General features: G+C 38.7%; 1 protein-coding gene across 10 annotated transcripts in view; it reads left to right on the top strand.

Moving 5' to 3' along the window:
- The window catches only part of TINAG (tubulointerstitial nephritis antigen), a 155717-nt gene that overhangs the window by 69937 nt on the left and 59646 nt on the right, over positions 1 to 26134 (top strand). For 6 of the 10 annotated variants that reach the window (XR_009693537.1, XM_061146371.1, XM_061146372.1 and 3 more), the window contains exon 10: positions 11361 to 11406. Coding sequence is in view for 9 of the 10 variants with exons in the window: in XM_061146371.1 (XP_061002354.1) it covers positions 11361 to 11406 (46 nt within the window). In the remaining variant the exon portion in view is untranslated. Of the gene's footprint in view, positions 1 to 11360; positions 11407 to 15286; positions 15397 to 16350; positions 16494 to 17214; positions 17598 to 26134 lie in introns of those variants that run through there. The other 4 variants (XM_061146370.1, XM_061146366.1, XM_061146368.1 and 1 more) reach the window with 3 other exon arrangements.

Raw genomic sequence — 26134 nt, 5'->3', positions numbered from 1 at the left:
TTTTCCCGGCAAACATCCTGGAGGGGGTTGCAGTTTCCTCCTCCAGGTTCTCACTCTGCAGAAAGTCACTTTCACAATTATTTTAAATCATCAGCTTTCCTTCTTTCTTTCAGTGTTTTACTTGTCAGAAGCCCTGAAAAACCATGAATTTAAAAGTTAATAAGCAGAACCACTATCAGTAGAGAGAACTCCCAAGAAGAACAAGCAGTTCTGTAATTACAGTCTTGGTGATGATCAGTCAACCTGGTTGTCAGGAACATACCTTTGTATTGTGTGACGTGTATGCCAAGATTTGCCATATTTGATGTACCCTCCTGCTCATTCACCCTTGAAATCCTGCAGTTAGTCTCAAGTCCTTCTCCCTTACATTTGGTATATATTAGCCAGTAAATTCCATCCCTTTTATCTCCAACATAGCTCTGAAACCTATGCCCTTCTCTTCATTCCCAGTACTTGCTCAAAAAAGTGTCTATTGAGGGTTGCCTATGTGAGAGTCACTTTTTCAGGAATTGGAGACACAGTTGTTAAAAGAATCAGCATTTGCCTGAGAGGGCTTCCATTCTTACTGGGCATTTCATTATGTCTTGCTCTAATGACAACATTCATCTTAAGCTGTCAGTCTCCTCCCTCTGGAATCTATTCCTATGCTAACACGGAAGTTGTCCCGGGTCATGTGACATCCCGAATTTGGATGACTCTTTATCAGCAGATTTATGGCATTTGTAAATGCCAAGCTTGTAGCCTGGAGTGCTCTCTATGGGCTGAGCCACTCCCACTGCTGTTCTCCAGTCCGCCTGGACTAAGTGCTACTGTAAGAAGAGGCAGCAAGAGAGTTTTCACTGCTCTCTTGTGACTTTGCCCTCATGCTTACAATTCTACCCTCCATTTCCACCTGGCGAATTTCTGTTCCACTCTGTGAAGGGAGTTGTCTTTGCCCTCATGGTTAATGTCTTCATCTGTAACCTATGGAAAAGTTGTGAAACACTCTTTCAAAAAGGTAGCTATTATAGAGTTCAATTTATTCTTATACTTTTTTGACTTACAATATCATATTCATTTTGGATATACGGCATAGTGGTTCAATATTTTTATACATTAATAAATGATCACCACAATAACTCTCGTTACTATCTGTCACCATACAAAATTATGACAATATTATTGACTATATTCCCTAAGTTGTGCATTACATGTCCATGACTTATTTATTTTATTTTCTACTATTTTTTGTTTTTGAACCAACTCAATATAATTAAGATTTATACAATTTCACACAACAGTAGGATACAAATTCTATTCAAGTTCCCTTAGATTGTAAACTAGAAGACACTGGAACATATCCAGGGACATGAACAAGATACAAAAACTCATTTGTTTTTCATTTCCCAACATCACTCCCATTAGATAATCAGCATCTTGAAGGGAGAAGATACATTTTCTTTGTATGAAAGAATAGCTTGCTGAATAAAGGCAGAAATAAATGGATGAAGTACACAAGAGATTCTGTGCTTTCATATTAAAAAAATACTTATAGGAATATCAGTATTACTTTAAAAAATTGCATATTCAGTTTTCTCTTATTTACCATGTTGAATATGACCAACATTGGATAAATGGGTCTGAATGGCAAAATCAAGTGAAACCAAAGGAGAGAAAAAAAAAATCATTTAAAATCTTATATTGATAAGAAGTACTTATTTAGTTCCAATGAATTTACTATCTAGACAGAACTTAAAACAGCATTTTAAGAAGTCTAGTATCATTTAGTACAGTTGTCTGAAAAGAATAACATCCTTTTCAAAAGGAATAACCTTTTGAAATACAATACAAATCTTACATTTGTATTGAAATGCAATACAAAATCTTACATCATTCTTTAATGCTTACTTTGCAGAATTTATGATCTCTCTAAGAAAGACTTAATATTATGCAAAAGAGTAGTGTTTCCAAAACTATCTGAAAGTGAGCATATAAGATAAATCCAGACTGCAGAGTTTAAGTTATGCATATACATATAGCCACTCTTCTTTAAAGGTTCTTTTCCCATATAGGTCATTGCAAAATATTGCGTAGAGTTACCTGTGCTATGTAATAGGTCCTTATTAGTTATATATTATTTATAACACTGGGCTTCCCAGGTGGCACTAGTGGCAAAGAACTCACCTGCCAATGCAGGAGACATAAGACATATGGGTTTGATCCCCTGGAGAAGGGCATGGGAACCCACTCCATTATTCTTTTTTTTATTTTTTTATTTTTTTTTATTAGTTGGAGGCCAATCACTTCACAACATTTCAGTGGGTTTTGTCATACATTGATATGAATCAGCCATGGATTTACACGTATTCCCCATCCCGATCCCTGCTCCCACCTCCCTCTCCACCCGATTCCTCTGGGTCTTCCCAGTGCACCAGGCCGGAGCACTTGTCTCATGCATCCCACCTGGGCTGGTGATCTGTTTCACCATAGATAGTATACATGCTGTTCTTTTGAAATATCCCACCCTCACATTCTCCTACAGAGTTCAAAAGTCTGTTCTGTATTTCTGTGTCTCTTTTTCTGTTCTGCATATAGGGTTATCGTTACCATCTTTCTAAATTCCATATATATGTGTTAGTATGCTGTAATGTTCTTTATCTTTCTGGCTTACTCCACTCTGTATAAGGGGCTCCAGCTTCATCCATCTCATTAGGACTGGTTCAAATGAATTCTTTTTAATGGCTGAGTAATATTCCATGGTGTATATGTACCACAGCTTCCTTATCCATTCGTCTGCTGGTGGGCATCTAGGTTGCTTCCATGTCTTGGCTATTATAAACAGTGCTGCGATGAACATTGGGGTGCACGTGTCTCTTTCAGATCTGGTTTCCTCAGTGTGTATGCCCAGAAGTGGGATTGCTGGGTCATATGGCAGTTCTATTTCCAGTTTTTTAAGAAATCTCCACACTGTTTTCCATAGCGGCTGTACTAGTTTGCATTCCCACCAACAGTGTAAGAGGGTTCCCTTTTCTCCACACCCTCTCCAGCATTTATTGCTTGTAGACTTTTGGATAGCAGCCATCCTGACTGGCATGTAATGGTACCTCATTGTGGTTTTGATTTGCATTTCTCTAATAATGAGTGATGTTGAGCATCTTTTCATGTGTTTGTTAGCCATCTGTATGTCTTCTTTGGAGAAATGTCTGTTTAGATCTTTGGCCCATTTTTTGATTGGGTCATTTATTTTTCTGGAATCGAGCTGCAGGAGTTGCTTGTATATTTTTGAGATTAATCCTTTGTTTCTTCATTTGCTATTATTTTCTCCCAATCTGAGGGCTGTCTTTTCACCTTACTTATAGTTTCCTTTGTAGTGCAAAAGCTTTTAAGTTTCATTAGGTCCCATTTGTTTAGTTTTGCTTTTATTTCCAATATTCTGGGAGGTGGGTCATAGAGGATCTTGCTGTGATTTATGTCAGAGAGTGTTTTGCCTATGTTCTCCTCTAGGAGTTTTATAGTTTCTGGTCTTACATTTAGATCTTTAATCCATTTTGAGTTTATTTTTGTGTATGGTGTTAGAAAGTGTTCTAGTTTCATTCTTTTACAAGTGGTTGACCAGTTTTCCCAGCACCACTTGTTAAAGAGGTTGTCTTTTTTCCATTGTATATCCTTGCCTCCTTTGTCAAAGATAAGGTGTCCATAGGTTCGTGGATTTATCTCTGGGCTTTCTATTCTGTTCCATTGATCTATATTTCTGTCTTTGTGCTAGTACCATACTGTCTTGATGACTGTGGCTTTGTAGTAGAGTCTGAAGTCAGGCAGGTTGATTCCTCCAGTTCCATTCTTCTTTCTCAAGATTACTTTGGCTATTCAAGGTTTTTTGTATTTCCATACAAATTGTGAAATTCTTTGGTCTAGTTCTGTGAAAAATACCATTGGTAGCTTGATAGGGATTGCATTGAATCTATAGACTGCTTTGGGTAGAATAGCCATTTTGACAATATTGATTCTTCCAATCCATGAACACGGTATGTTTCTCCATCTGTTTGTGTCCTCTTTGATTTCTTTCATCAGTGTTTTATAGTTTTCTATGTATAGGTCTTTTGTTTCTTTAGGTAGATATACTCCTAAGTATTTTATTCTTTTTGTTGCAATGGTGAATGGTATTGTTTCCTTAATTTCTCTTTCTGTTTTTTCATTGTTAGTATATAGGAATGCAAGGGATTTCTGTGTGTTAATTTTATATCCTGCAACTTTACTGTATTCATTGATTAGCTCTAGTAATTTTCTGGTAGAGTCTTTAGGGTTTTCTATGTAGAGGATCATGTCATCTGCAAACAGTGAGAGTTTTACTTCTTCTTTTCCTATCTGGATTCCTTTTACTTCTTTTTCTGCTCTGATTGCTGTGGCCAGAACTTCCAACACTGTGTTGAATAGTAGTGGTGAGAGTGGGCACCCTTGTCTTGTTCCTGATTTCAGGGGAAATGCTTTCAATTTTTCACCATTGAGGGTGATGCTTGCTGTGGGTTTGTCATATATAGCTTTTATTATGTTGAGGTATGTTCCTTCTATTCCTGCTTTTGGGAGAGTTTTAATCATAAATGAGTGTTGAATTTTGTCAAAGGCTTTCTCTGCATCTATTGAGATAATCATATGGTTTTTATCTTTCAATTTGTCAATGTGGTGTATTACATTGATTGATTTGTGGATATTAAAGAATCCTTGCATTCCTGGGATAAAGCCCACTTGGTCATGGTGTATGATTTTTTTTAATATGTTGTTGGATTCTGTTTGCTAGAATTTTGTTAAGGATTTTTGCATCTATGTTCATCAGCGATATTGGCCTGTAGTTTTCTTTTTTTGTGGCATCTTTGTCTGGTTTTGGAATTAAGGTGATGGTGGCCTCATAGAATGAGTTTGGAAGCTTACCTTCATCTGCAATTTTCTGGAAGACTTTGATTAAGATAGGTGTTAGCTCTTCTCTAAATTTTTGGTAGAATTCAGCTGTGAAGCCATCTGGTCCTGGGCTTTTGTTTGCTGGAAGATTTTTGATTACAGTTTCGATTTCCTTGCTTGTGATGGGTCTGTTAAGATCTTCTATTTCTTCCTGGTTCAGTTTTGGAAAGTTATACTTTTCTAAGAATTTGTCCATTTCATCCAAGTTGTCCATTTTATTGGCATAGAGCTGCTGGTAGTAGTCTCTTATGATCCTTTGTATTTCAGTGTTGTCTGTTGTGATCTCTCCATTTTCATTTCTAATTTTGTTAATTTGGTTCTTCTCTCTTTGTTTCTTAATGAGTCTTGCTAATGGTTTGTCAGTTTTGTTTATTTTTTCAAAAAACCAGCTTTTAGCTTTGTTGATTTTTGCTATGGTCTCTTTAGTTTCTTTTGCATTTATTTCTGCCCTGATTTTTAAGATTTCTTTCCTTCTGCTAACCTGGGGTTCTTCATTTCTTCCTTCTCTAATTGCTTTAGGTGTAGAGTTAGGTTATTTATTTGGTTTTTTCTTGTTTCTTGATGTAAGCCTGTAATGCTATGAACCTTCCCCTTTCCATTATTCTTTCTGAGAGAATCCCATGGGCAGATGGAGCCTGGCAGGCTACAGTGCATAAGGTCGCAAAGAGTCAGACACGACTGAAGACTTAGCACGCATGCACACATATATAGTAGTATGTATATGTCAATCCCGATCTCCCAATTCATCCCTCCCTAAGAAACGATCTCAGGGACTTCCCTGGTGGTCCAGTGGTTAATTAAGGTGATCCCCTCCCACTGCAGGGGGCACGGGCTTGATGCCTGATTGAGGAACTGGGATCCCACAGGCCATGTGGGGTAGCCCCCAAATTGGAATAATTTATATAAAACATCTTTATTTTATTTTTTATTTTTTTTAACATCTCTATTTTAAAAAGGAAAGAATGTCAGCAAAGGATAGTTAAGGTACTGGTTCATTTTAACAAATGTTTGTGAATACTTCTCAAATTGAAGAGGTACAAGGGAGGCAAAGAAGAGTGTAAACAAGTTTTGAGCAAATATGAATATGAAGAAAATCCTCATGTCCTCAAAGATATTTGTTGTCTGATGAGTATATATTTGTAAAAATGTATACACGTTCCTAAAATTTTCAACCTGTTGGTACAATGGCAAGCAAAATCCAGTACCACAATTCAAGAAAGTATAAATATGTGTGTATTTGTATGTGTATGTGTGTGTGTGTATGGATTCACTATATACTATTCATATATATATATGTACATTCACCATGATATTAATAACCTAGGGTCTAATTCTTCCCAGTCGTGCAGAGCCTGGGATATTTAGAAAATAATCCACTCGTCTACCTTCCTATAATACTTCTTTGTGACTTGGATTACCATCTTAGGAACTGTCTACAGAAGACAGAGGAAAGAAAAGATAGCTGAAGGTTGCAGTGCAAAGATTAGAGTCTCTGATGGATGAAACTTGCTTGTCATTTGACACAGAGGCTGTAACACAGGGAAACTGAACAATAGCTTCTGTGCAGAGGTGTGATATGTTCTTTCTGACTGAATTTTGCATAAACGTCAACATCCTTTGTTTATAATTTTTTCACAAGCTGCCAAACCCCTGAAACTATCAGCTTTATCCTACTTATTTTCCTTTTCCTCTTTCACTTTTATTGAAGGATTTGATGAACTTTCCTGTCTACCTTGAGAATGTTTATAATAATTTGAACACTGACTTTCTCCCTGGGTTAAAAATGATTGGTGCTTGAAATAATGCATCTTAAAATGATAATAAACAGCAGTACAAACTTGAAAAGAAATTTAAGGCAAGTCCAAAGAGTTAATAGATTTATAAGATAAGAATGATTATTATATCATTAAATATTATTTAGATACTCATAACAAAATATTGAGAGTCCCTTGGACTGCAAGGAGATCCAACCAGTCCATCCTAAAGGAGATCAGTCCTGGATGTTCATTGGAAGGACTGATGCTTAAGCTGAAACTCCAATACTTTGGCCACCTGATGTGAAGAGCTGACTCATGGGAAAAGACCCTGATGCTGGGAAAGATTGAGGGCAGGAGAAGAAGGGGACGACAGAGGATGAGATGGCTGGATGGCATCACCGACTTGATGGACATGAGTTTGAGTAAACTCCGGGAGTTGGTGATGGACAGGGAGGCCTGGCATGCTGCGATTCATGGGGTCGAGAAGAGTTGGACACAACTGTGCTACTGAACTGAACTGAACTGAACAAAATATTAGGAACATATGAAAAATATCACATTTGAACAAAAGTAAAGATGTTACTTTTTACTTCTTAGATATCTCCAGAATAGTTAATTTGGTTTTTTTCAGTGATACTAGAATAAGAAAAATTATACAGCTACATTTCTTCTCCTTTGTGATGAAATGCTGCTTCTTAGAATTATAGTTGACCCTAGAACAACACTGGGGTTAGCACCAGCCCCACACGTTTGGAATCCTGAATGTAACTCTACAGTCTGCTCTCAGCACTCACACTTCAGCATCCATGGATTCAACCAACTTCAGACCCTGTGGTACTGTAGTATGTATTTAGTGAAAACAAATTCCATTTAAGTGGACCTATGCAATTCAAGCCCATATTATTCAAATGTCCACTGTAGTTAGTCTTTGATCTGTTGGTAATGGGATTATTGTGTAGTCAATCATTTTGGTATATCTTAAATCCATAATGCAATTGTGGATCTTCATGCCCCAAAATAGTCTCAATATTTCTGAGAGTGATAAGAATATCTAAAATGGACTTAATAATACATGCAATACTTACTTCATGGTGCATTTTGCCATGATGTCTTTTCAGTTTCTTCTGGTATACTACTTTGTCTTCCCATGCACCATCCTCAATGCAGTGGAACCTAGGAAGTTAGAAATCTCTTACAAAGTGGGAGAGAAACCTATGCATTTCTATCATTACCCTTTATTTGAGTATTACTAAAAATGTTTTATGGCATACACAGTTTTTAGTGAAATAGCTTTTTCAGATTTTAATAAAAAGTCTGACCTGTTTCTGCCCCAACTCCAAACTGAGCTGAGTTTAGCATGGAGCTCAGTTTGGACGAATCTGAGTGACAGGGAATGGACTGTACTCTCAATGGCTCCTCCTCATTGTTGACAAATGTTTAACTACGGGATTGAGCTTGTTGTGTCTAGATATCTCTTTCTCTAATGGAAGTTCTTTCCTATGAGGCTCTTTAGTGCCTCAAGCATTATGTACCTCAACTTCTCACCATGTCTGATGGATCTCAGATTTGGGAGTCCTCTCCTGCCTATATGGTTTTGAAGTCAAGTGGCTTCTTAGATTCTTCTGATGTAGTCGTGTATTTTGTATTTGGTATAAATAGCTAAAGTAATCAGTGGACAGACTGCCTGAAGGAATGTTTTCTTGAGTGGTCCAGAATTTGCCCTTTCTGAAATTGTCATGATAGCCATCATGAACAGAAAATGAGCAACTCAACATTTCAGATATGATCTACTGGTAGAAGCATATAATACCCTTTGAATATTTGGGGTCAAATCATTTTTTAAATATGAATTTATTTATTTTAATTGGAGGCTAATTACTTTACAATGTTGTAGTGGTTTTGCCATACATTGACATGAATCCGCCATGGGTGTGCATGTGTTCCCCATCCTGAACCTCCCTCCCACCTCCCTCCCCATCCCATCCCTCTGGGTCATCCCAGTGCACCAGCCCTGAGCACCCTGTCTCATGCATCAAACCTGGACTGGCGATTCGTTTCATGTATGATAATATACATGTTTCAATGCCATTCTCCCAAATCATCCCACCCTCACCCTCTCCCATTTGACTGGTAAATTTTTCAATGTCAGTAGCTTATTTAGAAAAGTTACAAGAATGTAGATGTAATTATTAAGTTGAAAAATGATTTTGAAAACTGAATCAGTTTGAAAAGTGAAAGTGTTAATCACTCAATTGTGTCCAACTCTTTTGCAACCCCATAGCCTGTAGTCTGCCAAGTTTCTCTGTCCATGGAATTCTCCAGGCAAGAATACTGGAGTGGGTTGCCATTTGCTTCTCCTGGAGTTCTTCCTGACCCAGGGCTCGAAGTCAGGTCTCCTGCATTGCAGGCAGATTCTTTACCATCTCAGCCACCAGGGAAGAAGGAGGAGATAACCTCTTAGTCACAGGATAAAATGATCCAAATGCATTATTACTTATTCTCATGAATGCCCCCAAGATCCTTGCAATAAACTTGCCATCTTTAAACAATACTTCTATGGTACTGCAGCATCATTCTATTTATACTCTATTAAAAACAGCTTTCTGGGAAATAGACATATTGATAATATTTGAACAACAAATTCATATCTTTTTTAGAATGCTTTTTATACAATGGAAAACCACTCTGATGTTGAGATATGGGGTACTAGGGATTAATTGATGTGAACAGGATTGTTTTCCCATAATCCACCAAAGCTCATGAAAGTAGTGGTCAATATGCTTTCTGCATGTAAGACTGACGCCATTCACAGCACACTGCAGTTGGGGACTGAATGTTCATAAGAGAAGCAATATAACATATTGAGGAGAACATGGGATTTGGAGCTGTGGTTCAACATCCCCACTCTGGGATCTTGGACAAACCTTGATATTTCATTAGTAAATAAAACATGTTAGTAACATCTATGTCCTTGGCTTTAATCAAGAGAAAAAGAAGGGGTGTTTTAAGTCTTGATTTTTTTTTTTTTTAAAGAATCGTCATCTGTTACACTGAGAATGTACCAGTGCTGAGAATCATCCTCATCATTTGGTCTTTAAGTCATGTTTGACTCTTTGCAACCCCATGGACTGTAACATGCCAGGCTCCTCTGTCCTTCACTGTCTCCCACAGTCTGCTCAAATTCATGTTCATCGAGTCAGTGAGCGGACTTCCTTCATAGCTCAGTTGGTAAACAATCTGCCTATGATCCAGGAAACCCCAGTTTGATTCCTGGGTTGGGAAGATCCTCTGGAGAAGGGATAGGCTACCCCTCTGGTATTCTTGGGCTTCCCTTGTGGCTCAGCTGGTAAAGGATCTGCCTGCAATGCGGGAAACCTGAGTTCAATCCCTGGGTTGGGAAGATCCTCTGGAGAAGGGAAAGGCTACCCACTCCAGTATTCTGGTCTGGAGATTTCCATGGACTGTATAGTCCATGGGTAGCAAAGAGTCAGACACGACTGAGCAACTTTCACTTTCCACTGAGTCAGTGATGTCATCTAACCATCTCATACTCTGTCATCCTCTTCTCCTCCCGCCCTCAATCTTTCCCAGCATCAGGGTCTTTTCAAATGAGTCAGCTTTTTGCATCCGGTGGCCAAAATATTGGAGCTTCAGCTTCAGCATCAGTCCCTCCAATGAATATTCAGGACTGATCTCCTTTAGGATGGACTGGTTGATCTCCTTGCAGTCCAAGGGACTCTCAAGAGTCTTCTCCAACACCACAGTTCAAAAGCATCAATTCTTCAGTTCTTAGCCTTCTTTACGGTCCAACTCTCACATCTGTACATGACTACTGGAAAAACTATAGCTTTGTCAGCAAAGTGATGTCTTTGCTTTTTAATATACTGTCTAGGTTTGTCATAGTTTTCCTTCCAAGGAGCAAGCATCTTTTAATTTCATGGCTGCAGTCACCATCCACAGTGATTTTGGAGCCCAAAAAATAAAATCTGTCACTGCTTCCACTTTTCCCTCTTCTATTTGCCATGAAGTGATGGGACTGGATGTCATGGTCTTAGTTTTTTTAATGCTGGATTTTAAGTCACCTTTTTCACTTTCCTCCTTCATCCTCATCAATAAGCTCTTTAGTTCCTCTTCACTTTCTGCCACTTTCTCCTCTTTGCTTACTGAGAATATAGGATTTGATTTCCATATGTGCATGTATATAGAGAAATTCCACCATAGTCATATAGCCATTTTATAAAAAAAATATGCATATGAATATTTTTGCAAAAGCACGCTTTTATAGCAATTATCTTTATTTACATCATGGTTTTATCAGTATTCTTGGAGAGTTTTAGTAGAGTTTCAGAAGATGAGATATAAAGAGGGGAGATGTCTTTAAGTACTTTAAACCTTTACATTCTAGCTGCCCTAAGGCTTATTTCCTTTGATCAGCAAGTTTGATTTCAAGCCATTTGGGCTAGATAAGTGTACTCTTGAAAAGTCAATGATGTTTTGGTTAAAAAGAAACAGTGCATTCACCTTTATGTAAGCAATGATGATAGTTCCATAATGAAACGTGGTGGGACAAAGGGAAATAGAAAAGATACAATTCCGACAATAATTTGTGTATTATCAAGATGCAACTCAAGCATTTTTAACCATGCCAATAATTTTTATTATTATTTCTAGATGGGGCACACTAAGAGGAGCACAGGGGCAGAAAGAAAAATTTTGGGTAAGTAACACTTTCCGGTTGAATTCTTACTGTGAAGTGAGTATTTTAGAATCATCTGTGTCTCTACTCCCTGTTTTGTATTCTTTAGTCATATCCTAAATCACTATACTGTTGATTGTAATATTGGTATTTTCTCCAGAACAAAATCCATTGTAATCACTTATGTTATCCTAATAGTTTTCAACTCTTCTTATTTCAAATTGTAACTGTTAATCAGTATTTTTTTTCAAAATGAAATCAACAGAAAAACTTGTCTGTTATCATCTATATAAACTGAAAAAATTGATCAGTGTTCTCTCATATAGGTCAGTCAACTTTGTATTCTTACATTATTTTTGTTATGGGTGATGCTTTTGTAATGTTAGTATTGAATATACAAATAGAGTTTATTTTTGTTTTCACCAACTTATAACACACATTTCTTTACTGACAAAAAACAATAATTAGGCTAACATTATAGAAAGCTATATGTAAGAAACAGTGAAGAAGATTGGAATTATTACCTGGTTGATTACAAAAAACTTTGAAGAATTGTCCTAGGTCCTTATATCATATACCCTTTGTGTGTGTGTGTGCCAAGTCGCTTCAGTCATGTCGGACTCTTTGTGACCCTGTGGACTATGGCCCGCCAGGCTCCTTGGTCCTTGGGACTCTCCAGGCAAGAATAGTGGACTGGGTTCCCATGCCCTCCTCCAAGGGCTCTTTCTGACCCAGGGATGGACTCCGTGTCTCCTGCAGTTCCTTCACTGTGGGTGTATTCTTTACTGCTGAGCCACTAGGGAAACCCCATATACCCTCTATTATGTCAGAAATAAAGTTTAGGTAATGCTATTTATCATCAGCTCAGTTCAGTCGCTCAGGCGTGTCCCACTCCTTGCAACCCCATGGAGTACAGCACGCCAGGCTTTCCTGTTCATCACCAACTCCCTGAGTTTACCCAAACTCTTGTCCATCGAGTTGGTGGGCCATCTCATCCTCTGTCGTTCCCTTCTCCTCCTGCCTTCAATCTTTCCCAGCATCAGGGTCTTTTCCAATGAGTCAGTTCTTCACATCCGGTGGCCAAAGTAATGGAGTTTCAGCTTCAGCATCAGTCCTTCCAATGAATATTCAGGACTGATTTCCTTTAGGATGGACTGGTTGGATCTCCTTGCAGTCCAAGGGACTCTCAAGAGTCTTTTCCAACACCACAGTTCAAAAGCATCAGTTTTTAGCACTCAGCTTTCTTTACAGTCCAGCTCTCACATTCATACATGACTACAGTCTGTAGGTCTGTTTATCATAGAACTGTAATTTGAACGTATGCATTAGAAGGCATATTATAACTTACAAAATGCTAACTATTAGGGCTTGTGCTCATTCGAGTGACTCTTGTTAATTAGATTTTTCCAAAACGCAGTTGCAGAAAATCAATCACACTGGTGTGTGGTCACCACCTATGTTTGTCTTGTTGATATATAGAGGTGTTATGCCATTGAGTATGGGCTTCCCAGGTGGCTCAGTGGTAAAGAATCTGTCTGCAAAGCAGGAGACACGGATTGGATCCCTGGGTTGGGAAGATCCCCTTGCGGAGGGCATAGCGACCCACTCTAGTGTTCTTGGCTGAAGAATCCCATGGACAGAGGTGCCTGGCAGGCTACAGTCCATAGGGTCGCAAAGAGTCATACGTGATCTAGCAGCTTAGCAGGCACACACATGTACCCTTGAGTAGAATGATGCTTTTTTGTATTTAAACTTAGCTTTCTCAAATATCATTTTCCTTATTAAAGTACAGCTTGAGGTAGTCAATAATAACATTCATGTTCAATAGTTAATCTTTATAATATTTGAAAGAGAATATATTATTTGAGTCTCCTGGAATATTTCTGAATGCTGGAATAGTATGAGTAGGGAACAGCGTGTCTACATTGCTGCCAAAACTGGGGACGGAAAAGCCTGAAGAGAGCCTGAAACACACACATGGTAGGTATAGCCCTTGAAATATTTGTAACCAGGTACACACACACACACACACACATAACTAAGTTTAACCAAACTTTTCTATGGCCCTGACCCTGCTCAGTTCTTGACTAAATAGAGGGATTTCATCCCTCACCATATCTCTCCCAGAGAAGAAAAGGTTGACCTTCTTTAGGAAATAATCTCAGTGTCAATATCTATGCAGTTACCACTCCATATCTGCCAGTTCTGCATTCACAAATTCCACCAACACATTTAAGAAATTCTACAAATTCCAAAAAGCAAAACTTGAATTTGCTGTACACTGACAACTATTTATATAGTATTTATATTGTATTTTCAACTTTTTACATAGTGTTTACATTGCATTAGGTATTATAAGTAACCTAGAGATGGTTTAAAGTGTATGAGAGGAGGTGTACAGGTTATACACAGATATTATGTCATTTTATATAAAAGTTTGTAAAAAAGACTTGTGACAGTTGTGAGTTAAGTTTTGTTTGAGGCAAAATAAGGACTATAGCCCAGGAGATAGCCTCTCAGATAGCTCTGAGAAACTGCTTGGGAGAGATGAGGAAGAGGCCTATATATATGTGGTTGGGTGAAGGGAGAGTACACGCAATCAAATACACGTTTTTGCAGAAGGTTTCTGCTAGTTTTATGGAGGTTAATGCTAGTCACAAGGAGCAGATGTCTCCATTAAAGATTTTAGTGCTTTTCTGGATATGAGAAGATGCCAGAATTTGAGCTCATAAAGTCTCCTGAAAATATTTAATTATCCAAAGGCCTGTTCTGCCGGTTTTCCAGAACGCAGGGTACCTCATTCCTGATCTCATCCCTGAACTTTTTTGAGGTGTGTTGAGGCTGAGAGGCTGCAGTGGCTGGTGACTTCATCCTTTTGGAGGCAGATGTGCTGGGCTTAGTTGCTCAGTCACGCCTGACTCTTTGTGACCCCATGGACTGAGCCCACCAGGCTCCACTGTCCGTGAAGTTCTCCAGGCAAGAAGACTGGAGTGGGTCGCCATGCTGGAAAGTGTCCATTTTTAGTTGGCAGACTTGAGCAACTATGGATTTTGATGCAGAGGGAGAGGGGTCCCCTGGAACTAATCCCCTACAGACATCAAGGGACAACTGTAATTATTATGACCAAGTATATAAGAAAAAACATTTTGAGACATGTGAAGAAGAAAACGTGGCAATAATCAAGGGAAAAGGCTATCAATAGAAGCAATAGATGTAATAACCATTGTAAAAAAATATTTAAAAATATGAATGAAAAGATGGAGAATTTCATTGAATGGTCTCAATATACAAAAAAAAAGTTATTGTAGGTATGAATGCAATGTCTGAAATTAACTCAATGTATGGGTTAAATAGCATACAGAACTAGATATCTTAAATAAATGCAATAAAATATATCCAAGTTGCAGAACACAAAGGAAAATATAATGGAAAATCCAAAACACTAGTAAGAGATGGGTGGGACACATCAGACTTTTGTTTGTTGGTTTTTATCGGAGTATAGTTGCTTTCCAACATTGGATTAGTTTCTTTGTACAATGGAGTAAATCAGCCGTGTGTCCACATGTCCCCGCCCTCTTCAGCCTCCTCCTCACCTCCCCGTCCCACCCCTCTGGGTCATCACAGAGCACAGACCTGAGCTCCCTGTGCCCTATAGCAGCTCCTCACTGTTTTACATGTGGTAGTGTACATACGGAGATCCCAGTCTCCCAACTCATCCCACCCCACTTCCTTGCCAAGCCTCGTGTCCACCTGTCTGCTTTCTGCATCTGCATCTCTGTACTCACCCTGCAAATAGGTTCCTCTGTACCAGTTTCCTAGATTCCACATATATGTGTAAATATATGATATTTGTTTTTCTCCTTCTGCCTTAATTCACTGTATGTATAACTATATTTCTCAGAAGGATGAGAGAGAGGATGAGGAAGTATCACAATCTGAAGAACTGATGGTCACAAGTTTCCCAAAACTGAGAGACATCCACCTAAGTTCAGGAAGCTCAATAAACTCCAAGTAAGCAAAACTAGAATTTTATTAATATATCAGTTGACAACTTTCTTCAAAGAAGGCAAATAGGAAACACTTACATTCAAACAAAAGCTAAAATAACACAGCATTAAAAATATAAAGCAAAGGTCATAGAAAAAAGAGAAAAACAAATCTACAATTTGGTTGCATATTCCAACACATCCCACTTATAACTTCATACAGAAAACAGCTAAAATATAAGTAAAGATATAGAAGGTTAAAAAAAAAAACTATTAGCTAGCTTTATGTGCTTAAAACTCATACAACACTAGAAACAAATATTAATGGACACTTTTTTGTGCATATGGAATATTTGCCAAAGTTGACCATATGCTGGTTATAGGGAAAGTTCAACAAATTGAAAGGATTTAAATTTTACAGAGTGTGCTATGGAAAAACTTGTGTTAGTTAGCTAAAGCAGTACTGAATTTAATAGGAAATGAATGTATTTGAAAAATAAAAGGTTAATATTAAAACAGGAAAAGTTGAAAATAGCAATTTAATAATCTAGATAAAGAACTCAAACCTCAAAAACAAACAAACAAAAAATAGAAGGAAGGGAATAAAAAGGAAAAGGGCGAAAAACAGTGAAAAAGCAGACATACAATAGAGAATATCAAGAGAGCAAAGATTTGATTCTTTGATAAGATTAAATTCCTAAGAAAGCTTGTAAAGAAATCAAGAGAGAGAGAAAAAAATTACCATAGAAATAAAAAAGGAAGTCTCAAAATCTATCAGTTCAATAGATATTTTTGCTGTTGTTCAGTCATTAACTCATGTCTGACTCTTTGCAACCCCACAGACTGCAGCATGCCAGGCCTCCCTGTTCCTCACTGTCTCCCAGAGTTTGCCCAAGTTCATGTCCACCGAGTCAGTGATGCTATCCAACCATCTCATCTCCTGCTGCCCTCCTCTCCTTTTGTCTTCAATCTTTTCCAGAATCAGGGTCTCATCACTTCACTGGTGAATTCTTCCAGACATTTAAAGAACAAATAAAATCAATTTTACATCAGTATACCTTAGGAAAATAGAGGAGAAACGGTTCCTGACTCATTTTGTAAATCAGCATAACACCAATGCCAAAACTTGACAGAGACAGCTCAAGAAAGGAAAAACTATAGGTCAGTATCTCTCATGAACACAAAATTCTAAACGAAATGTTGCAGTTGTAAGAGGTAAAAAGGGCAAATATTATAATCAAATGAGGTTTATGACAGGAGTGTGAGGTTGGTTTTAAATGTAAAATCAATGAATACAGTTCATCACATTGCCGGACTAAAGATGGAAAGAAATGATTATCTTAACTGGTGTGTGTGTATGTTAGTCACTCAGTCTTGTCCAACTCTTTGCAACCCTGTGGACCATAGCCCGCCAGGCTCCTCTGCCCATGGAGTTTTCCCCCAAGCAAGAATGCTGGAGTGGGTTGCCATTTCCTTCTCCAGGGATTCTTCTCAATTTAGGGACTGCCTGCATTGCAGGCAGATTCTTTACTGTTTGGGCCACCAGGGAAGCCTCATTTTAATTGGTGCTAAAATGTAATAGTAACAGCTTTTTGCCACCTGCCCCCTCATAGATACTGTTATACGTCCTCTCCAAACATGGTAGCTGCAAGATAATTAGAGCAACAGTTTCTGATTTCTAGACTCTTTCAAAGGGCTCACATGATTAGCTTAGGCAGAATAATCTCCCTTTTAATTAACTCACGGCCAATTGATTGGGGATTTGATCACATCTTCAAAACTTATTCAACTTTGTGAGACAACATGATCTAATCACGGGTGTGACCTCCCATTGTATCCTCAGGTCCTTTCCATAATGAGCGGAAGTGAGAGGATTATGTGGGGCAACCACACCAAGGAGCAGGAATGTGGGGCTCATTATAGAATCCTGCTGAAAAAACAAACAAACCAAAAAACAGAATTCTGCGACCTCAGACATCACTTATGACCTAAAAACCTCAGCAAATTAGGAAAAGAACCTACCTTCCTTAACCTTGAAGTCTACTCTCAAAAACCCAGTAGGTAACATCATAATTAAGGGTCAAATGCTGAACATTTTCCCCTCATCAATGAAAAGAAAAACATTTATTGTCATCTTTGTTAAAGTTTTATTGAAGTTTCCATCTAGCATAGTAAAATAAACGAACAAACCAAAAATAAAGGCGGAGTGTGGAAAGAAATACAACTGAAGTTGTTTGCAGATGACATGGCTCTGTGTATAGAAAATTTAAAAATACATACAGAAATAAACTGTTGTAAACAGCATATTTAGCAAGCTTTCTTGGTATTCAGTTCAGTTCAGTAGCTCAGTTGTGTCTGACTCTTTGTGACCCCATTGACCGCAGCACGCCAGGCCTCCCTGTCCATCACCAACTCCCAGAGTTTACTCAAACTCATGTCCATTGAGTCGGTGATGCCATCCAACCATCTCATCCTCTGTTGTCTTCTTCTCCTCCTGCCTTCAATCTTTCCCAGCATCAGGGTCTTTTCAAATGAGTAAGCTCTTCGCATGAGGTGGCCAAAGTATTGGAGTTGCAGCTTCAACATCAGTTGAATTAGGTCAATATAAAATACAAATTATATTTCTCTATAGTAGCGAGAAGCAATGGGAAATTAAAAATAAACATGACCTAAAATGATGTAACTATTTAAAAACTGAGGGAATATTTCAATGAAAAATGTGCAAGAATTGTAGTGTTGGGAGAAATGAAAGAAGACCTAGCTAAAAGGAGAATTAGACCATATAAATGGCCCAAAACCTCTGGATTAGCATTCCCAACTTGATTTATTAATTTACTAACATTCTAATATAAGAATTAGAGATTTATTTATTTATGCTTTTGGAAGAAAGAGGATTATATTGACAAAATGATTCTAAACTTTAAATGATAATGTAAACAACCTACCGTCCCAAGATAGCCACAGTAAAGAACAAAGCTGGAGGACGTACACTACCAGGTTTTAAGAATTTATATACATCTACAGCAATTAAGACATTTTATTACCAGCATATTGAATGTAGAAGAACATTAAAAAAAATCATTCACAACTGATCATGATTTATATCTTGTATGCAAGGATATTTTAACATACACAAACTAATCAATATGAAATATCCATTAATAGAATGACATATATATTATCAGTGAGGTACATTTCTTCTACAGTTAGTTTGTTTAGTTTATATCATGAAGAAATACAGAATTTGTCAAACGTTTTTTCTGAATCTATTAAGATTACTATATATAGCAATATATATATATATATAAATTATATATACTGTTGTTCAGTCACTAAATCATGTCTGACTCTCTGCGACACCATGAACTCCAGCATGCCAGGCTTCCATGTCCTTCACTATTTCCCCAAATGTGCTCAAATTCATCTCCATTGAGTAAGTGATGCCATCCAACCATCTTATCTTACTCTGTTGCTCCCTTCTCCTCTCAAACTCATGTCCATCCAGTCGGTGATGCCACCTTATCCTATGTTGTCTCCTTTTCTTCCTGCCTTCAATTTTTCCCAGAATCAGGATATTTTCAAACAAGTCAGTTCTTCACATCAGGTGGCCAAAGTATTGGAGATTCAGCTTCAGCATTAGTCCTTCCAATGAATATTCAGGACTTTTTCCCTTTAGGATGGACTGGTTGTATCTCCTTGCAGTCCAAGGGACTCCCAAGGGTCTTCTCCAACACCACAGTTCAAAAGCATCAATTCTTCAGTGCTCAGCTGCCTTTATGGTCCAACTCTCATATCCATACACAACTACTGGAAAAACCAGAGCTTTGACTAGACAGACCTTTGTTGGCAAAGTGATGTGTCTGCTTTTTAATATCTAAGTTCAGTTCAGTCACTCAGTCATGTCCAACTCCTTGCGACCCCGTGAACTGCACCACGCCAGGCCTCCCTGTCCATCACCAACTCCCAGGGTTCACCAAATCCATGTCTATCGAGTCAGTGATGCCATCCAACCATCTCATCCTCTGTCGTCCCCTTCTCCTCCTGCCCTCAATCTTTCCCACCATCAGGGTCTTTTCAAATGAGTCAGCTCTTTGCATCTGGTGGCCAAAGTACCAGAGTTCAGCTTCAACATCAATCCTTCCAATGAATACCCAGGACTGATCTCCTTTAGGATGCACTGGTTGGATCTCCTTGCAGTCCAAGGGACTCTCAGGAGTCTTCTCCAACACCACAGTTCAAAAGCATCAATTTTTCGGCGCTCAGCCTTCTTTGTAGTCCAACTCTCACATCCAAACATGACTACTGGAAAAACCATAGCCCTGACTAGACTGACCTTTGTTGGCAAAGTAATGTCTCTGCTTTTTAATATGCTGTCTAGATTGGTCATAACTTTCCTTCCAAGCAGCAAGTATCTTTTAATTTCATGGCTACAGTCACTATCTTCAGTGATTTTGGAGCCCCCCAAAATAAAGTCAGCCACTGTGTCCACTGTTTCCACATCTATTGGCCATGAAGTGATGGGACTGAATGCCATGATCTTAGTTTTCTGAATGTTCAGCTGTAAGTCAACTTTTTCACTCTCTTCTTTCACTTTCATCACGAGGCTTTTTAGTTCTTCCTCACTTTCTGCCATAAAGGTGGTGTCATCCACATATCCGAGGTTATTGATATTTCTCCTGGCAATGTTGATTTCAGCTTGTGTTTCCTCCAGCCCAGTGTTTCTCATGATGTACTCTGCATAGAAATTAAATAAACAGGGTGACAATATACAGCCTTGATGTACTATTTTTCCTGTTTGGAACCAGTCTGTTGTTCCATGTCCAGTTCTAACTGTTGCTTCCTGACCTGCATACAGGTTTCTCAAGAGGCAGATCAGGTGGTCTGGTATTCCCATCTCTTTCAGATTTTCCACAGTTTATTGTGATTCACACAGTCAAAGGCTTTGCATAGTCAGTAAAGCAGAAGTACATATTTTTCTGGAACTCTCTTGCTTTTTTGATGATCCAGTGGATGTTGGCAATTTGATCTCTGGTTCCTCTGCCTTTTCTAAAACCAGTTTGAACATCTGGAAGTTCACACTTCTTATATTGTTGAAGTCTGGCTTGGAGAATTTTGAGCATTACTTTACTAGTGTGTGAGATGAGTGCAATTGTGTGGTAGTTTGAGCCTTCTTTGGGATTGCCTTTCTTAGGGATTGGAATGAAAACTGACCTTTTCCATTCCTGTGGCCACTGCTGAGTTTTCCAAATTTGCTGGCATACTGAGTGTCGCACTTTCACAGAATCATTTTTCAGGATTTGAAATAGCTCAACTGGAATTCCATTACATCCACTAGCTTTGTTCATAGTGATGCTTCTTAAGGCCCATTTGACTTCACATTCCAGGATGTCTGGCTGTAGGGGAGTGACACACCATTGTGATTATCTGGGTCATGAAGATCTTTTTTGTACAGTTCTTCTGTGTATTCTTGCCACCTCTTCTTAATATCTTCTGCTTGTATTAGGTCCATACCATTTCTGTCCTTTATTGAGCCCATCTTTGCATGAAATGTTTCCTTGGTATCTCTAATTTTCTTGAAGAGATCTCTAGTCTTTCCCATTCTATTGTTTTCCTCTATTTCTTTGCATTGATCACTGAGGAAGGCTTTCTTATCTCCCCTTGCTATTCTTTGGAAATCTGCATTCAAATGGGCGTATCTTTCCTTTTCTCCTTTGCTTTTTGCTTCCCTTCTTTCAACAGCTATTTGTAAAGCCTCCTCAGACAGCCATTTTGCTTTTTTGCATTTCTTTTTCTTGGGGATGGTCTTGATTCCTGTCTCCTGTACAATGTTACCAACCCCCATCCATAGTTCATCAGGCACTCTGTCTATCACATCTAGTCCCTTAAATCTATTTCTCACTTCCACTGTATAGTTATAAGGGATGTGATTTAGGTCATACCTGAATGGTCTAGTGGTTTTCTCCACTTTTTTCAATTTCAGTCTGAATTTGGCAATAAGGAGTTCATGATCTGAGCCACAGTCAGCTCCCAGTCTTGCTTTTGCTGACTGTATAGAACTTCTCCATCTTTGGCTGCAGAGAATATAATCAATCTGTTTTCGGTGTCGACCATCTGGTGATGTCCATGTGTAGAGTCTTCTCTTGTGTTGCTGGAAGAGGGTGTTTACTATGACCATTGTGTTCTCTTGGCAGAACTCTATTAGCCTTTGCCCTGCTTCATTCTGTACTCCAAGGCCAAATTCGCCTGTTACTCCAGGTGTTTCTTGACTTCCTACCTTTGCATTCCAGTCCCCTATAATGAAAAGGACATATTTTTTGAGTGTTAGTTCTAGAAGGTCTTGTAGGTCTTCATAGAATCATTCAACTGCAGCTTCTTCAGCATTACTGCTAGGGGCATAGACTTGGATTACTGTGATATTGAACGGTCTGCCTTGGAAACGAACAGAGATCTTGCTGTCGTTTTTGAGATTGCATCCAAGTACTGCATTTCAGACTCTTTTGTTGACTATGACAGGTACTCCTTTTCTTCTAAGGGATTCCTGCCCACAGTAGTAGATATAATGGTTATCTGAGTTAAATTCACCCATTCCAGTTCATCTTAGTTCACTGATGCCTAGAATGTCGATGTTCACTCTTGTCATCTCCTGTTTGACCACTTCCAGTTTGCCTTGATTCATGGACCTAATATTCCAGGTTCCTATGCAATGCTGCTCTTTACAACATTGAACCCTGCTTCCATCTCCAGTCCCATTCACAACTGGGTATTGTTTTTGCTTAGGCTCCATCCCTTCATTCTTTCTGGAGTTATTTCTCCACTGATCTCCAGTAGCATATTGGGCACCTACTGACCTGGGGAGTTCATCTTTCAGTGTCCTATCTTTTTGCCTTTTCATACTGTTCGTGGGGTTCTCAGGCAAGAATACTGAAGTGGTTTGACATTCCCTTCTCCTGTTGACCACATTCTGTCTAGGTTGGTCATAGTTTTTCTTTCAAGCAGCAAGCATTGTTTAATTTCATGACTGCAGTCACCATCTGCAGTGATTTTGGTGCCCAAGAAAATAAAGTCAGTCACTCTGTCCATTGTTTCCCCATCTATTTGTCATGAAGTGATGGGACCAGATGCCATGATCTTTGTTTTTTGAATGTTCAGTTTTAGGCTTTTTCACTCTCCTCTTTCACTTTCATCACGAGGCTTTTTAGTTCTTCCTCACTTTCTGCCATAAAGGTGGTGTCATCCACATATCCGAGGTTATTGATATTTATTCTGGAAATCATGATTCCAGCTTGTGCTTCATCCAGTCCAGCATTTCACATGATGTACTCTGCATATAAGTTAAATAAACAGGGTGGCAATATACAGCCTTGATGTACTCCTTTTCCTATTTGGAACCAATTTTTTGTTTCATGCCTGGTTCTGACTGTTACTTCTTGACCTTTATACATATTTCTAAGGAGGCAGGTAAGGTGTCCTGGTATTCCCATCTCTTTAAGAATTTTCCAGTTTGTTGTGATCTACACAGTCAAAGGCTTTGATGTAGTCAATAAAGCAGGAACAGATGTTTTTCTGGAACTCTCTTACTTTGGAACTTGTGGTTCCTCTGCCTTTTCTAAGTCCAGCTTGAACATCTGGAAGTTCTCAGTTCACATACTGTTGAGGCCTGGCTTGGAGAATTTTGAACATTAGTTTGCTAACATGTGAGATGAGTGCAACTGCGCAGTAGTTTGAACATTCTTTGGCATTGCCTTTCTTTAGGATTGGAATGAAAACTGACCTTTTCCAGTACTGTGACCACTGCTGAGTTTTCCAAATTTGCTGGTATATTTAGTATAGCACTTTCACAGTATTATCTTTTAGGACTTGAAAATAGCTGGAATTCCATCACCTCCACTAACTTTGTTTGTAATGATACTTCTTAAGGACCTCATGATTTCAGACTCCAGGATGTCTGGCTCTAGGTGAGTGATCACACCATGTTAGTTATCTGGGTCATGAAGATCTTTTTTGTATAGTTCTTCTGTGTATTCTTGCCACCTCTTCTTAATATCTTCTGCTTCTGTTAGGTCCATACCTTTTCTGTCTTTTATTGTGCCCATCTTTGCATGAAATATTCCCTTGGTATGTCTGATTTTCTTGAACCGATCTCTAGTCTTTCCCATTTATGGTTTTCCTCTATTTCTTCTCATTGATCACCGAGAAAGGCTTTCCTATCTTTCCTTGCTATTCTTTTGAACTCTGCATTCAAATGGGTCTATCTTTCCTTTTCTTATTTGCCTTTTGCTTCTCTTTTCTTAGCTATTCGTAAGGCCTCCTCAGACAACCATTTAGCCTTTTTGTTGTCCTTTTTCTTGGGGATGCTCTTGATCACTGCCTCCTATACAATGTCACAAACTTCCATCCATATTTTTTCAGACACTCTGTCTATCAGGACTGCTAGTTAAGACCTGACAAAATGGTCCACTGGAGAAGGTAATGGCAAACCACTTCAGTATTCTTGCCTTGAGAACCCCATGAACAGTATGAAAAGGCAAAAAGATATAACACTGAAAGATAAACCCCTAGGTCAGTAGGTGTCCAATATGCTACTGGGAGTCTTCACTTGTAAAGAATCTGCCTGCAATGTTGGAGACCCAGGTTCAATCCCTGGGTTGGGAAGATCCCCTGGAGAAGGGAATGGCCACCCACTTCATTACCTTGCCTGGAGAATTCCAAGGACAGAGGAGCCTGATGAGCTACATTCCATGGGATTGCAAAGAGTTGGGACATGATTGAGCAGCTTAACACACACACACACACATGCTACAGGGGAAGAGTGGAAAAATAGCTCCAGAAAGAGTGAAGAGGTTGAGCCAAAGCAGAAACAGCATCCAACTGCAGTTGTATATGGTGGTGAAAGTAAAGTCCAATGCTGCAAAGAAAAATGTTGCATAGAAACATGGAATGTTAGGTCCATGAATCAAGATAAATTGGATGTGATCAAACAGGAAATTGCAAGAGTGAAGACTGACATTTTATAAATCAGTAAACTAAAATGGATGGGAATTGGTGAATTTAATTCAGATGACCATTATATCTACTACTGTGGACAAGAAAACCTTAGAAGGAATGGAGTAGCCCTCATAGTCAACAAAAGAGTCCTTTTGAGTTACAATCTCAAAAGTGAAAGATTGATCTTGGTCCATTTCCAAGGCAAACCATTCGATATCACAGTAATCCAAGTCTATGCCCCAACCAATAATGCTGAAGAAGCTGAAGTTGAAGGATTCTGTGAAGCCCTACAAGACCTTCTAGAACTAACACTGGAAAATGATGTCCTTTTCATCATGGTGGACTGGGATGCAAAAGTAGGAAGTCAAGAGATACCTGGAGTAACAGGTAAGTTTGGCCTTGCAGTACAGAACGAAGCAGGGTAAACACTAATATAATTTTGCCAAGGGAATACACTAGTCGTGGCAAACATTCTCTTCCAACAACACAAGGAGCAACTCTACACATGTATATCACCAGATGGTAGATACAAAAATCAGACTGATTATATTCTTTGTAGCCAAAGATGGAGAGACTCTGTACAGTCAGCAAAAGCAAAACCTAGAGCTGACTGTGCCTCAGATCATCAGCTCCTTATTGCCAAATTCAGTCTCAAATTGATGAAAGTAGGGAAAACCACTAGGCCATTCAGGTATTAGCTAAACAAAATCCCTTATGACTATACAATGGAGGTGATGAATAGATTCAAAAGGGACTAGATCTGGTAGAGTGCCTGAAGAGCTATGGATGGAGGTTTATAACATTGTACAGGAGGTGGGGAACAAAACCATCCCCAAGAAAAAGAAATGCAAGGAGGCAAAGTGGTTGTCTGAGGAGGCCTTACAAATAGTTGAGAAAAGAAGAGAAGAGAAAGACAAAGACAAAGGAGAGATGGAAAGATACATCCAACTGAATGCAGAGTTCCAGAGGAAACCAAGGAGAAAGAAGAAAGCTTTCTTAAGTGAAAAATGAAAAGAAATAGAGGAATACAATAGAATGGGAAAGACTAGTGATCTCTTTAAGAAAATTGGAGATTCCAAGGGAAATTTCATGCAAATATAGGCACAATAAAGGACAGAAATGGCAAGGACCTAACAGAAGCAGAAGAGATTAAGAAAAGGTGGCAAGAATACACAGAACTATACAAAAAAAGACCTTAATAACCCAGATAACCATCATGATGTGGTCACTCACCTAGATCCAGACATCCTGGAGTGTGAAGTCAAGAGGGCCTTAGGAAGCATCACTACAAACAAAGCTAGTGGAGGTGGTGGAATTCCAGCTAAGCTATTTCAAATCCTAAAAGATGATGCTGTGAAAGTGCTGCATTAATTATGCCAGCAAATTTGGAAAACTCAGCAGTGGCCACAGGACTGGAAAAGGTCAGTTTTCATTCCAATCCCAAAGAAAGGCAATGCCAAAGAAGGTTCAAATTACCTTACAATTGCACTCATTTCACATGCCAGCATGATTATGCTCAAAATCCTGCAAGCTCTGCTTCAGCAGTACGTGAACCAAGAAATTCCAGATGTCCAAGCTGGATTTAGAAAAGGCAGAGAAACCAGATATCAAATTGCCAGCATACACTGGATGATAGAAAATGCAAACATTTTCCAAAAAACATCTACTTCTGATTTACTGACTATGCTGAAGCCTTTGATTGTGTGGATCACAACAAACTGGAATATTCTGAATGAGTAGGGAATACCAGACCACATTACCTGTCTCCTGAGAATCCT

Source organism: Dama dama, chromosome 7, assembly GCF_033118175.1.
Source record: "Dama dama isolate Ldn47 chromosome 7, ASM3311817v1, whole genome shotgun sequence".
NCBI lineage: Eukaryota > Metazoa > Chordata > Mammalia > Artiodactyla > Cervidae > Dama > Dama dama.
This window is presented reverse-complemented; position numbering and strand designations above follow the sequence as displayed.